General features: G+C 33.4%; 2 protein-coding genes and 1 pseudogene across 2 annotated transcripts; 1 reads left to right on the top strand and 2 right to left on the bottom strand.

Moving 5' to 3' along the window:
• The first annotated feature begins 1,008 nt into the window (after positions 1-1,008).
• LOC146948915 (F-box/kelch-repeat protein At3g06240-like) lies at positions 1,009-2,181 on the top strand. Its single transcript, XM_085741473.1, has one exon. It carries the CDS (start codon positions 1,009-1,011, stop codon positions 2,179-2,181), a length of 1,173 nt encoding a protein of 390 aa, XP_085597599.1.
• A 3,686-nt stretch (positions 2,182-5,867) lies between these two features.
• Positions 5,868-6,989, bottom strand: LOC146948914 (uncharacterized). Its single transcript, XM_085741472.1, has 2 exons — positions 6,642-6,989; positions 5,868-6,560 (listed from the first exon to the last, which is right to left on the bottom strand). Exons 1-2 carry the CDS (start codon positions 6,987-6,989, stop codon positions 5,931-5,933), a joined length of 978 nt encoding a protein of 325 aa, XP_085597598.1. The 3' UTR covers positions 5,868-5,930.
• A 4,251-nt stretch (positions 6,990-11,240) lies between these two features.
• Positions 11,241-13,191, bottom strand: LOC146948913 (pentatricopeptide repeat-containing protein At2g34370, mitochondrial pseudogene; annotated as a pseudogene).
• Between the last annotated feature and the right edge of the window lie 1,563 nt (positions 13,192-14,754).

Here is a 14,754-nt window from a genome sequence, read left to right as displayed (position 1 = left end):
CTGGATTATATAATTGACTTTAAGCCTCAATGTGGAATCTCTAACAATCGGTTTAGTCATCATCCAAAAAAGTACATGGGTGCCATACCACCTATTGTAAACTGAAAAAAGGACATCACCAATTTTACTTCAAATTTTAGTTAATATCAGTAAAATATGTGGTTTTTTTTATAGTTAACGGGTCTTAATTATTAGTTATAGTTCTACTTATTTTGATTTTCGAGATCATGCTAACATGTGTGTTAATTTTCCTTTTAAAAAGAATATTTTCCTAACTTTTGTTATCAAAAAGCAAACAAATAAGCTTAATAAATTACTCCCTCCGGTTACATTTATAAGCAAAAAATCACTTTTTAGATTCATTCAATACTTAATGTATTTGGTCAATACATAGACCAAATTCATTATTTATTCAATGAACCTAAAAAGTGCATTTTTGCTTATAAATGTGATCGGAGGGAATATGTTTTTGGATCTGCTAAAAGTAAATAGATGTTTTGGTAAGATTCAAATGTTATGAAGATTTTTATTTTTATTGCAACATTTATCTCTGTTAATTTCTTTTGTAATTTTTAATAGTGTCAACCTGTTTTGTAATTTTAAATTTTTGACATTTCACCATCAAATAATGGCCATAACCGATGAACTCAATTTTCAATTCATTTTATTTTTTAATTTTTATATGACTTCTATTAAACTATATATGTTTACATTGTTGCGACTTATTCGTTTAACTTCTTCTTGGAAAGACCCGTGCGGTAGCACGGGTCAAGAGTCTAGTAAGTGTAATATACATGGCTCATTCTAATTGGTGGCACGTCAATTGGGTAATTTGCCCATAATTTCGTAACCCTATTTTTAAGATACATGGCCTATTTTTTTTTAACAAATTTAGGTTATGATATTTAAACACGTCTTGGACAAATTTCGTAACCCACCGTTTCGTTTTATTTGCTCTGCTTTCCACACGGCACTCGCGTTATTGTTCAGAAGTTTGAGATATCAATCATGGCTGCGATCAATGAAAAGGTTAGTATCTATGTTCCTGAAGATATCGTCTTCTCTATTCTTTCAAAACTACCTTTGAAATCTGTGAAGCGGTTTACTTGTATAAACAAACATTGGACTCTTTTATTTGAAAACCCTTATTTTGTGAATATGTTTTACAAAAATATGGTTTCCAAATATAATTCATTGTACGATGAACCATGTTTCCTCCTAAACCATGAGAGTAGCAATTGGGGATGGAAGTTGCATTTGCTTTCTTGTAAGAGAATTGAGAACAAAGTGCCATTGAACTGGCCACGTCCTTTTATTCGAGACCCTGGATATAATCATCCTTTTCCTTTTATTGCAAGTTCATCTGTTAATGGCACTATTTGTATTTACGATAACGTTGATAGTCATGCAACTGTTGTATTGTGGAATCCCACTACCGATGAATTACATATTGTTGCTGAGGAGCATTATTACTGTGTTATTTCTGGATTTTATGATGATAGAGAAATTACCTATACTGTTCATGGATTCGGTTATGACAATGTTAGTGATGATTATAAGATTATTCGATATGTTGATTATGATGGAAAGCTTGACACTCTTTGGGAAGGCCCCTATTGGGAAATATATAGTTTAAAATGTAACTGTTGGGATAGACTCAATGTTGATATGCGAAAGCGTACTCTTTGGCGTTCGGTAGGTATTGGGGTTCACTTGGATGGAGTGTGCCATTGGTGGGGCAAAACAGACTGTGAAACATATGTGGTATCATTTAACTTGAGCACTGAAGTGCCTGCTACCACTGTACTGCCCTCAGAATTGCATGATGTAGATCTACAACGTGTTGATAGAGACTTGGCAGTGTTAAATGGGCATGTAATTATGATCTCCCAGTATGAAAAGACCACTTCTTTCCACATATCAATATCAATGTTGGGTGAGCCCGGGATCAATGAATCATGGATTAAGCTCTTCGATGTTGGACCCTTATTTGGCATTCAGGAGTATATTGGAGCAGGGAGGAAGGCCGATATATTTTTAAAAAAAGCTGATGATGAACTCGCATATTTTGATTTAACTACCGGAGTAATTCAGAACATTGGTGTTAAAGGAAAATCATTTCCTTCTCAAGTTGTATTTTATAAGAAAAACATTCTTCCAATCAGAGGAATCCAAAATTAGTATCTTTTGTCAACTAGATTTAATGTCTAGTTTTAATTCTCAAGGTTTATCAGAATACTTATTAGGATTTAACATTTTTTCATCAAATTGAATGTCTTGGTTCTTTTTAATGAAACTCAGATTGTCAGTTGGCTATGTTATATTTTTTTTTAGGTTGAGCAGCCTAAATAATGGATGGACTCAAACATTTGAAGTGTGGAGAAGTGGATAATCCGGAGTTTTAACCCCGACCCCTAAATATTATTGTCCTTGCAGCTATCATTGAGATGTGCATATAGAACAATCTATGTTATATTTGTTATCAAGTATAAGTGAAATCTTAATTTCTATAGTATCCTCGTATTGTTTTATAGTTTTTATGGTTCTGATTTCTATTTTGATTGTATTAGTGATATCTTCTCTGTATATAGATCGAACGTTCTTTTCTATTTATGTTGGAAAAAAAAATTATTTTGGAAACCTTTGGTGGCGTTCTAATTAAACTATATACCAGTTTAAACTTCAATACATCTTGCTCGTATTTTCTATGCACTATATTTCTAAATATATTGGTTTGAATTAAAATATATCATATCCTCTCCCTGCTTCTCCCAAAAAAAGAAAAAAAGGCAATGAAGCTGTCGTTACTATAATTATGAGAGCTCCACAAAACTGATTTGATATTGAAGAATAATCATTTTATTGTGCCGAAATGAGCGAAACCAGAATATTACACATCAGTCCTGCCACATGAGCGAAAATGAACTCAAACGTGGTGGAGGGAGCAAAATTCTGAAAAATATAAAATAGAGGGGGGTAAATTTCGAGTTTTAAAATAGGGGTTAAAATCAAAATTAAGGCAAAATAGGGGAGGTAAAACTGCGTTTAAGCCTATTTTATTTGATTATGTGTGTGTATGTGTGTATATTTTATATGAGAAATGCTAGGGTCACACCCTATAACACTCTCTTTGACACACTCCAATAAGAATATGCCACATCACCCACTTTTATTGCTCCTTTAACCTGTTAACAGGCTGTTCTGGTTGCTTAAAAAAATTATAAAATAAGCAATATTTTTCTCTGCATCTCTCTACCCAGAACTTCTTTCCATTGCCAAATGACCTTGTAGTGACCATATATGGTTGTGATAATCTATCATTATCATCATACCATTCTCAATTTCAAAACCATCCAATTGTTCTAATTCACTTTCTTTCTCAATTTCAATTTCTAACACCAACCCCTCTTCTCAATTTCATGAAAGAAAGATGGGTGGCGCTGAATCTGGTGATGAGGGTGGAAGCAGGTAACTGGAGTCATGGTGCTGAATCTAACGAATAAGTGCTTCGTCTTCCCAATTACAATGTCGTTGTCGCCGAATTGGCATTCCATCAAAACCAATGCTACCTATTGTTACAACACCGTTCACCATTGACATGGATTTTCAAAGTCCTGTACACGAAGCAAAAAATGGCGGGTACGGCGGAAGCAAAATATAGTGTTTTTTTTAACAACTTGAAGAACCGGTAGCTGGTTAATGAAATAAAAAGAGTGTGCCATGTGGCAAATTCTTATTGGAGTGTGTCAAAGAGAGTGTCAGAGGGTGTGACCCTAACATTTCTCATTTTATATATATATTTTACATTTTTTTTACCTTAATTACTTTGGTTCAGATAAGGATAACTATCTTGCATTTGATTTTGGGAGGAGGCATGATGGGATACTAGTTGAACACTCTAAATATATTTTGTGTCTATAGACGAGACGACAATCACCAACTGAAACTCACTCACGGATATGCATAGCCGGAGTTCGAACTCGGATTTACTGATAATAGTCTAAATATTTTGGACCTTTTAACTATCACTGTATAGAATGCCTCCCAAAAGAAAGATTTACAAATTTAAGTTAGACCATTAGATTGATATTTGTTTATGAGTATTTTTGATTTGTACAAGATTAATTGTTTATATGATGAGACATAAATGGGTTCGAGTGTTAAAAGGGAAAACAATGACATGATAATGAGTAAACTATCTAGTATATATAATATTGAATTGTTGGTGAGTCTTGCATGACCTTTCTGTCTATGCTACTGTTCGATTAAGCATATAGTAGTGTATAACACATTTTGATTCCTTAAGCCTAACGCATTTTTATTCATCTCTCGACCGAACCAATACCTTTTCTACCATGTCTCACCCTTTCTGATATGCACACGATTGTTTTCTCCTTCACATTTGAAATTTGGAAGTCGGGAGAGGAAACTGGACACAATGGCAACAGCAAAACTCTTAACAGGCATTTACACATCTTAAATCCTTTCTAATAGTAAACATTATTTTCTTCATTTTTCTAAATTTATTGAGAATCTATTGATTCCTTCACGTCAATAACGATAGTCTCCTTAAGACGTAATTTATAATTCTTAAATTACTTCTTTCCTGTATTATTTCCTTAATTCGTGTGAAGTTTCTAAACTTCTAGTTTTCTTTTGCTAAATAACTGGTTCATAAAGTTGATGTTATATTTTATTTTTAAGAATTGTTTGTATGTAACTAGAATGGACACTCGTGCGAAGCATGAACTATAATTTCGTTTTACTTGAGGAATCTACGGACTAAATTATGCTACCATGTGTTTTAGGTGTGGATGAAGAAGCATGAGGATAATTTGAAACTGGAGCAAAGATTCAATTTAGTTTCAATTGGAAATCTCTTGCAGAATAAAGAGTGATGAAAAACAAAACACAAATTGAACATATTTGTCAAAGTTCTGAAAGTGCTCAAACAATTCCATTGCACATTCTTTGGTCAAAGCCATTTCTCATTATATCAGTATGCAAAAAATTTGGTATTTCTAAGATCATGCTAACATTGTGTGGTGGGAAGGATACTCTGTCCACTCTTTCCATGAATATCATGCTACCTTTTTCATGAAATTTTTTTCCGTTGATTCCTAAGTTAAAAAATTGTAATATATCATCATCATTATCTCATTTGTCTTATTTTTCCGTTGATTCCTAAGTTAAAAAATTGTAATATATCATCATCGAGAATTAGGAGGGGAGGGGAGGGGAGGGATTTTAACGGAGGGGAGGGGAGGGGAGATATTTTTAATTAAAAGTGTGTTTGGTTCACAAGGGGAGGGGAGGGGAGGGGAGGGATTTTAAAAGTATTTTACCGTTTTACCCTTATATTTAATTAAATAAAAGAAACTGCTTGTTTTTACGATTTTAGAAACCGACAAAAGACAAGCACACATCTAAGCTGCTATTTTATCTTAAACGGCTCATGTATTTTGCTCCATGCATCATATTGTTTTTTTTTGTCGTTTTTATAGGAGCAATTCTTTGTAGTATTTTTTTTATAAAAGCAATTCTTTGTAATTTTTTTTATAAGAGTAATTCTTTGTAATCCTTGCATTTTTTGCCAATTACTTTCGTAAAAAATAGCATAGCTCTTAAATATATGACATAAGAATATTCAAAATCATGGATAGTGCTTATTAATTAACAAGTGTAAGATAAATGAAATTTGTTGCATATGAACAAATAAGACAAATGAAAGTGACTACTTACTCAAAAAAAAAGACACATGAAAGTGACTATGACTACGATTAACTATTTCTCCTTAAAAAAAAATAATGATAATAAAAAACAAAATATTCAGTGTTCCAAATATTCAGAAACATTATAAAGTGCAAATAAAATACTCATAAACATTCCCTAAAAAAACTCATAAACATCATAACACCATCATAGTATGATTAATCAGAAGAGCCAAAGACAGTTTCCATTATCACGGCTTTGCGTGCTTTGGGTGGACACTGAAGAATCATTCTAAGTATGTCTACATCTTTCATGACAACACGATATATCTTAGGCAATGAATTTGGGTCACATCCACACTCCTCTAATAAATTCCAAGTTTCTTCTCCTGAAATTGGAGGCAACTCATGTTTATGACGTTCTCTCGTTATTTCATTTCCTTCCCGTATTGCAGCATTTCCTTCTCTGAGTGCCTCTGCAACCACTTTCATTGACTCTTTAAGTTCAATAATATCATTGTATGTCTCTTTATTCTTAGCCGCTTTCAATTTCTTCCTTTTTCCACCACTTGCCATGGTTGAAGGATCATATGATTGTGTTTCAGGTAAAGTAAAGTCATAATCAGGAGCATCAAAGCTCTCCAAAGTTACCTCATTCCGAGCAACACGGTCATCAATATCTTGAATAGTTTCAACAAAATCTTCCTCGGTGATCGATGCCCCTCGTTTTCTAGTCTCTTTAAAAGTTCCAGATTCATCTCCATCAGCTCGGTTAGGCCCATGAAGTATTGTCATCTTTTTATAGTTTGGAAATGAATCAACTCTCCAATGTGCTGCTTTTGGTTTCGACTAAAAAGTAAGTTTGACACAAGTTGTAAAATTTTTGATCAATCAAAAAATATTTTAAAATACAAGATTTACAAAATTTACCTCAATTAGAGCAGCCCAAACTGGTTCTTCCGCATCCCATAACTGTGTATTTGAATTCCAAGAAAACCCACTCATACCACCTTTAAAAATTTCGTGATACTCACTGTAGTTTCTTTTCAAAGTTTTCCAACAATTTTGTATCTTCACCTTATCAATTTTGTCACCAAACAATCTCACGAGTTCATCTGTAACATTGTTATATGCTATTGTCGTAAAGGTGCCGTTAACTTTGTTACCTTTTTCAAATTCTTCCATGAGAGCATCAACAAGAGCATCATCCATGGCTTGGTTCCAGGTCAAAGCCCCAGAATTACCATTGTTGGTTGACAATTGCTTTTTCGATGTCATAATCTATGAAAATGGTCAATTATAACATATTTACATTAATAAATATAATTAACATGAAGTTCCAATATCATTCACTTGACATCAATTTCAAATATACATTTAGTCCAAACACACACATATATAATAAACACCATAATTCAATAAATTCAGTACTACTTCATTAAAGAACAACCAAAATCAAAATAATAATATAAATTGCAATGTAATCCATTTAGGTTTGACCATTATTTTCATAATTTGACCACATTTGATGCGCTGCACCATTTTTTATAATTCCACCTTGAGCAAATTCATCCATATCACTTCTTGATGCCTCATGATTTTCATGGGATGCATTTTGATTTGCAAGTTCGGCATCTACTTCAGCTATAAGGTCTTCATTTGGTTCTGCGCTCATTAGATAATTGTGAAGAATGCAACATGCAAAAATGATTAATTTCTGAGCTTTGACTCCATAAGTGGGTTCTGTTGAATTTGATAAAATCTCAAATCTTTTTTTTAATACACCAAAGGCTCTTTCAATTGCATTTCGTAAAGACGCATGCCGAAGATTAAACAATTCTTTATAATTTAGGGGTGGATTTCTTGCCGAAAATTCTTTCAAGTGATACCGAACTCCTCTATAAGGCGTAATAAGTCCACTTGTCAACATGAAGCCAGCATCAACTAGATAATATTTTCCTACAGTAAAGGTAAATAATAAATGTGATAGTTTGAAGTATATAATATAAGTAGTTATAACTTTATGTTGATTCTTATATTACCTTGAGGAATTTTAAGTTTATCTTCTCGTGTTAATGCATTCTTTATTATTCTTGAGTCAGAGGTGGAGCCTTCCCATCCCGCAAGCACATACGTGAACTTTAAATCAAAAGTGCACGCTGCTAAAACATTTTGTGTTGGATACTCTTTCCTACCACGATAATGAGGGGCGTCTTTTGCAGATACCTTGACTCGTATATGTGTTCCATCTATAGCACCAACACAACCCTGACACAATATAGTATTTTTCTATCAATATATATAATTTATTCAAGTCTTGCTAATATTTTATTAATATAAAAATGTACCTTAAAATATGGGTAGAATCTAGTGCTACTAGAAATTTCCAAGGGGATCGTTGATCCATCAGGTTGTACAATAAACTTTTCTTCCAATTCAAGAATAGCTTTCAAAACTTGATGGAGATGACGGCTAATTGTCTCACCCGAACGACGAAACCAAAAGTTGACTTCACGATTTTTAGCATTATGGGTTAGTATGTAAAGTGATTTTGCAACTTGTTCTTCCACACTTGACCATCTTGTAGGTCGTAAGCCCCCTTCTTTTTCTAACATATCACATAACTTTAAAAAAGTTTGAGGACCCATTCTTATTATATTTCTACTAGTTTCACTATTTCTAAGTCGATACATTACTTCTTCACGCACCCTTTCTCTCTGAGAGCTCATACTATAGCTTATTTTTTTTTTTACGAGAGATTCGAAAATAACAGAAGACAACAGAACACATAAGCTGAGCTATAGCTCTTCGGCGCAAATCAAACCATCTATTGATAGCAATTTCTTGATCTTGATGATCCATCTAATCGCATAAAATTAATTTCTAGATTATATAACTCTTATACTACAATTACATGTAGACATGTAATAAACTACAACAAACATATTTATATATAAAACAAGGCCATGATCAATATATGGAAGAAAAAAAAATGAAACAAAGCATATAGAAAGAAAAGCAGAACGTAAAAAAGAAAGAAAAAAAAATTATGATTAATGTATAGATATATGGAAGAAAAAAAAAATGAAACAAAGCATATAGATTAATGTACAGAAAAATAAAGCCAAGATTTTACACAGCAAGACATGCAGGATCGGTGAATTAACAGTGAAAAAAACACTACTAGGTTGTGATTATCCTATTTTAGCTAGAAGTGAAGATTTGCATTTTATATAAGCTGTATCTGATACTCCAACAACAATAAGTATCAATAAAATAATGCACAGCTTTGAGGATGGATAATGTAGTGTGCCAACAGGAACAAGTTCAATAGCCAGCATCAGCCTTTAAAAAAAAAAATAATAAATGGCCTGCATGCTTGAGAGAGGTTTTAAGTGGGAACATGTGAAGTGTAAACATGTCCCGAGTTTTTACTGTTCGTTTGCCTGTAGGCTGTAGCTATTTTATGCAAATTTTGATTTGTATATTTCTGTTCTCATGGTAAATTATTTTATTTTTTTAAAACTATGTGCGTTTTTAGTGAATTTCATTTTCAATTTGATTCAATGATTACGAGTTATATTCAGCTAATCCGGTAATAGTAAGGTTGTGTAGTGAAAAAAAATTCCGGTCAAGATTTTACACAACAAGACATGGATAGGTGAATTGACCATGAAAGAAAAAAACAAGCAACAACAAGTAATAATAAGCTGAATTAAAATATAATAATAATAATAATAATAATAATAATAATAATAATAATAATAATAATAATAATAATAATAAAACTTCAACGATTTCATTAACAAAAAAAAAAAAAGACTTCAACGATTTGAAAACTGAAAAAAAAAAAAATACTCTCAAATGAATGGATCAATACTATAAGAAAAAACACACTATGAAACAAACAAGCCACCGTAAGGATAAAGCAACAATTTAAACAATAAAGTTCCAACAACAATAACGATTAAACAAGGATAATAAAGTAGCGAATCAATAACGATGTAATTAATAATACTACGATATAGACAATGAGATGATGAAATTACTCACAATTCACTTTGGAGGAAGTCTCAAGCAGTCGTTGACAACAACAAAGTAGTAGTAAGAGTGGTTTGTACATGTAACAAATAAGAGTGGTAGATTATATAATAATAAAAGTTGTTACAAGGAAAATATAACAAAATAATAATAATAATTGTTACAAGAATAAGATAACATAATAATAATAATAATAATAATAATAATAATAATAATAATAATAATAATAATAATAATAATAATAATAAGATTGTTACAAAAATAATATAATCTAATCTAGTAATAATAATAAAAGTTGTTACAAGTTAATATTGAGATTTGAAATTAATTTAAGGATAATCATGGCAATACAATAAAATTTTAAAAAGATTTGCTCCCCTCCCCTCCCCTCCCCTCCCCTTCTAAAAATTGAACCAAACACTTCAAATTAAAAATCTCCCCTCCCCTCCCCTCCCCTCCCCTCCAAAACACTCGAACCAAACGGACCCTTAGCTTCAGCTTTATTAGATGATATGAAAAATAACTTATAATATCTTGGTCTTATCTTAGATATTAGTTTATCAAGTATCTGAGATTCTGTTTTAGGGTTACTTTTCATATTGGTTAGTTATTATCATGATTTGTTTTCCCAATCGATGATAAATAGTGGTAGGAATACAGGGCAATATCTTTATTTCCTTTCTGCTCGTCCATCCTTTAACCTATTCCATTGTTTTCTTAATGTGTTCCCTGAAATCCAGAACTACATTATAATAGTACCATTCTCTATATACTTACTTTCTTTTGGTGATCTCCACACTCCTAAAATTTCGCTCTGAAACGTCAAGCCACAGACATATTTGCACTGTTTCTTCAAGGTGCTTCATTAATCTGATATACGGTTGGACATCTTAACACAGATCTGTCCTTTTGTAATCCATCAAGCAATCTTGTTGCCTGGCCTAAAACTATCCAAGGCACAGCCTGGCCTCACAGTTTCAGACAAATCAAACAAGTCCTACAGCTATCTACATTCAGCCTAGTTCCTTGGCAATGTCAAAGATAAGAGATCAGAGTGGACACAAAATCCTCGAGGATTCTTGACACTGCAGCAGTTAGAGAAAGCAGCCTGACTTTACAGTACGGTAGTGTAAAATTTTTGTTTCCTAAAGGAGTATATATTTATAACAAACTCAAATCTTAATAAGATTTAGCTTGAGGAGGAGTGTTAGAAGATGTGAAAAACATTTGATAGTTATCTATATTTATAGTTTCTTTTTATTTTAGCAAATATTTATAGTATCTTATGTGTTATCTCTAGAGTCAGTTATATATATTTAGGGTCACTAAGTTAAAAACATGTATCTTATTTTTTGAATTAACATGAGAATTTAAACTAAATTCTACAAGAAACTTAATAATTTTAATATACAAATTTCAAAACATATTTCATTAAGTTCAGTTAGAATATAATTAGCTATTAAAGATGGACAGTACCTAGGTTAATGTTCACCAAAATTCCCGGCAGGAGCATAGCCCATTTTTAAAATGGTGGAACCTTTTAGCATCTCGGACGATGAGTTCTCTTCCTACAAGATGAGAAATAATCTTTAGTGCAGTATGACAATCACGACAAACACGGAGATTCTTCATTATTCTGATGGGATTACGAGCAGCGCTGTTAAGGAGACCGTAGGCAAGAGCCAGTCTCTCACTGTGGCCAATGAGAGCATCTTCTTTCTCTTCCTTGTCTATGTCATGCAAACAATATTTCGTCTCTGCAACATAGCCTGCTTCTTAAATTTGCACCATCAAACCTCTAAGCAAAAGCATTAATCTTGATATTTTCTGGACAGGAAGTATCTCCTGCTCGATATGCATGGGCTAGGCTCCAAACATCTATATGATCTTTGTCTTGTCTCGTAATTTGTTATGCGTTCTGTTTTTTACTATGTCAGAAGTTTCTCTGAGTAAGAGACCAGTTTTTGATTTCTCATTGAAACGAGATGGATCCAACTTCTCAACTAGTTCAGCACAACAATCCCCTTGCTCGGTGTTTCCATGAACTCTGCAACTATTCATCAAAGTCTCCCATACCTCTACACCTGGTTCCACTGGCATCTTTTCAATGAACTCCAAGGCTTCATCAAGATGCCCAATACTACCAATCATGTCTACTAGACTTACATAATGTGTCATAGTCGGTACAATGCCATAGTCCCTGCTCATGGATTCAAAGTGCAGCATTCCCTCAACAAAATCTCCCAACATACTACATGCACCAAAAACCCCAATAAACATTTGGCCATCAGGTTTTAGTCCCAGTCTTTTAAATTGAGTAAATAAATCAATTGAATCTTCTGCAAACCCATTTTTAGCGAGCTGTGTTATCATAGTATACATAGTAGTCAAATCGCACTCAGTCATTTCCTTGAACATGTTAACTGCATCATCTACAGAACCACATTGAAAATACATCTCCAATATTCCATTGCATGTGCTGACTTTGAGAGGTGACAAATGTTGTAAAGCATATCTGTATACAACTTTTGCCTCTTTAAGAGACTTAGCTTTCCACATTGTTGCATTAATCGCAAACAACGATCCAAATCCACAGGAATATGAAGGTTTTCCAACACTTGCAAAACAGAAATTGCTTCCTTCACTTCACCCTCCATGCAAAAACTATCTAGTTCCTCAAGTGTACCTTTATATGCTTTATCTTTAGATGCATAAACTGATTTGTCATCAGGTTTTGCATTACTTGATAAAAGAGATCCAAGCGTTGATTTCTGTGCAGTATTCAAAATTGGAGGAGATCCAGTTGCTGATTTCTGTTGAGATTGTCCATAAGTAGAATTTGCAGTATTCAAACTTGAAGCCTGCTGGGGTTGTCCATAAGCAGAGTTTTGAGTAAGGTTCCCATGAAGTCCCTGATACTCTATAGGCCTAGGTAATCTATGTGAATTGAGATACTTCATCTTTTCTCCAGATTCTGGTGTCCAATCATGTCTTTCAAAAGAACCATTAGGCATCCCAAAGCCCCTTGAATTATCAACACCTACCCGAACTTTATGTTGCATTTTGAGGTTTCTTTGACCAAAGTCCCCATTTACACTTCCATTATGCTTTGGCAAATTATTTGAACTACATTCTGAGTGATATTATGATTTACATGTCCTCCACCTGCAGTTTGACCAGATTTGTAAGAAATCCGCTCTGAACTAGCATGATTATTCCAATAAGATCCACTTGCATTTTGCTGATGAAACCTAGGACAATTTGGCTGGTAACCCAAAGAATCATTTGCTTGAAAATCCGACCTTTCAGCAGCAGTGCAAATAGCCCTTGATGTATTACAACCTTTGATACAATTTGCAACATAGTGAGAACAACATCCATTCCACAATCTCAAAAGATAACTAACAGTAACTAATGAGGCTTTCTTTGAAGACATCATTTGGGACTTGGCATAATCTGACAATAGACAAATTGGAAGAATAATGTAAATTCATTTTATGGATGAAAACAACAGGTTTCTGCAAAATTGAGTGAACAAATAAAGGAAGAGGGTCTAGTACTCAACTAAACAAAAAACCCCATTTTTATAACCACATAAAAAGGTTACTAATTTCTCATTTCAACTCACATTCTCTCATTTTCTTTCTTTCTTTTGTTTTGTTTTTTTTTTTTTTGGGGGGGGGGGGGGGGTTATTATATTTTTATTGTTTAGATTCCTCAATCAAATATCTGGTCTAATATATGGCGATATGATATATTTTAAATGAAGTGCTCCTGAAAAATTTCTTACAATTTCATCTCTTTTGATCTTTTCTCATCATTATATCATATACCTCGTCATTTAAAACAACACATCACCAAATTTTAGTTAAATGAGTAATATGGAGAGATCAAAATTGTTCGATTTAAAATAGGAAGACCAATTCTATAAATATATTTTGTACTATATATATAAAAAAAAAACCTCTTTCAGCTCTTTTGGACCGACTTTTTCTCTTTTCAAAAAGGCGCTCAATTTTCAATACAAATAACACATGTAACAAATAGATAAGAATGAGTATATATATGTCCATTTTTTTTCTTTTATCCTTCAAAAAGTGTAACAAACTAGATGTGTATATATATACTTAGTTCTTCATTATCCCAATTATACCCTTAAACAATTTTTTTTTCTATAATAAAGATTGTTGTTGGTGCCATTAAAAAAAATAAGAATTTAAATTATTTTTTTTTTTGTTATATTGCTAGTTCGAATTTTTTGTTATATTGTTGTCAAACCAATTCTATGTGGTGGAGGTCTTTATGTTTAGTCAGAGGGGGAGTAGGTGAGGGAGTAGGAAGTTGGTTTGACAACAATGTCCGCCAGTTAGTGGGTGATGGCAAGACAACCTTATTTTGGTTCGATCGTTAGGTCGGGGAAACGCCTTTGCGATTCAAATTTCCTAGGCTTTTTGATCTAGCCTTAAATAAGGATTGGTCAGTGGCAGAGATGAAGCGTTTAGGTTGGGAGGTTGAGGGAAGGGCTTGGAAGTGGAGGCGGCGTTCATTAGCATGGGAGGAGGAAAGTGTGAGAGAGTGCTCCGGAGTGTTACATAACATTGTTTTGCAGGTTGATGTTACTGATTCGTGGAGATGGCTCTTAGATCCCGTGCTTGGTTATACGGTGTGGGATTCCTATCGCTTTCTCACAAATTTAGGTGAACAGGTGGATAGGAGTTTGGTTGATGATGTTTGGCATAGGAATATTCCTGTGAAAGTGTCTTTGTTCGTGTGGCATCTCTTGCGTAACCGGCTGCCTACTAAAGATAATTTATTGCGGCGGAATATTATTCATGCAAATGACTTGGCTTGCGTAAATGGGCGTGGAATAGCCGAAACAACTACTCATATCTTTCTAGACTGCGAATTGTCCTCTTCCTTGTGGCTTCTTGTCTGGAATTGGATAGGGATCTCGGTGGTTGCTCCGTGTCAGATTCGTGATCATTGCATTCAGGTTTCTTTC

This window comes from Medicago sativa, chromosome 2 (genome assembly GCF_051527215.1).
Source record: "Medicago sativa cultivar Bolivia chromosome 2, Bolivia_mono, whole genome shotgun sequence".
NCBI lineage: Eukaryota > Viridiplantae > Streptophyta > Magnoliopsida > Fabales > Fabaceae > Medicago > Medicago sativa.
The sequence above is the reverse complement of the archived record's forward strand: the minus strand, read 5'-3'. Positions and strand labels throughout refer to the sequence as shown.

What these genes read in the sequence shown, in the direction of transcription:
- LOC146948915 (XM_085741473.1), top strand. Translation starts at nt 1,009, where the DNA reads ATGGCTGCGATCAATGAAAAGGTTAGTATCTATGTTCCTGAAGATATC.
- LOC146948914 (XM_085741472.1), bottom strand. Translation starts at nt 6,989, where the DNA reads ATGACATCGAAAAAGCAATTGTCAACCAACAATGGTAATTCTGGGGCT. An exon ending in TTTGGGCTGCTCTAATTGAG is followed by an intron (nt 6,561 to 6,641) that starts GTAAATTTTGTA and finishes CTTACTTTTTAG; the next exon opens with TCGAAACCAAAAGCAGCACA.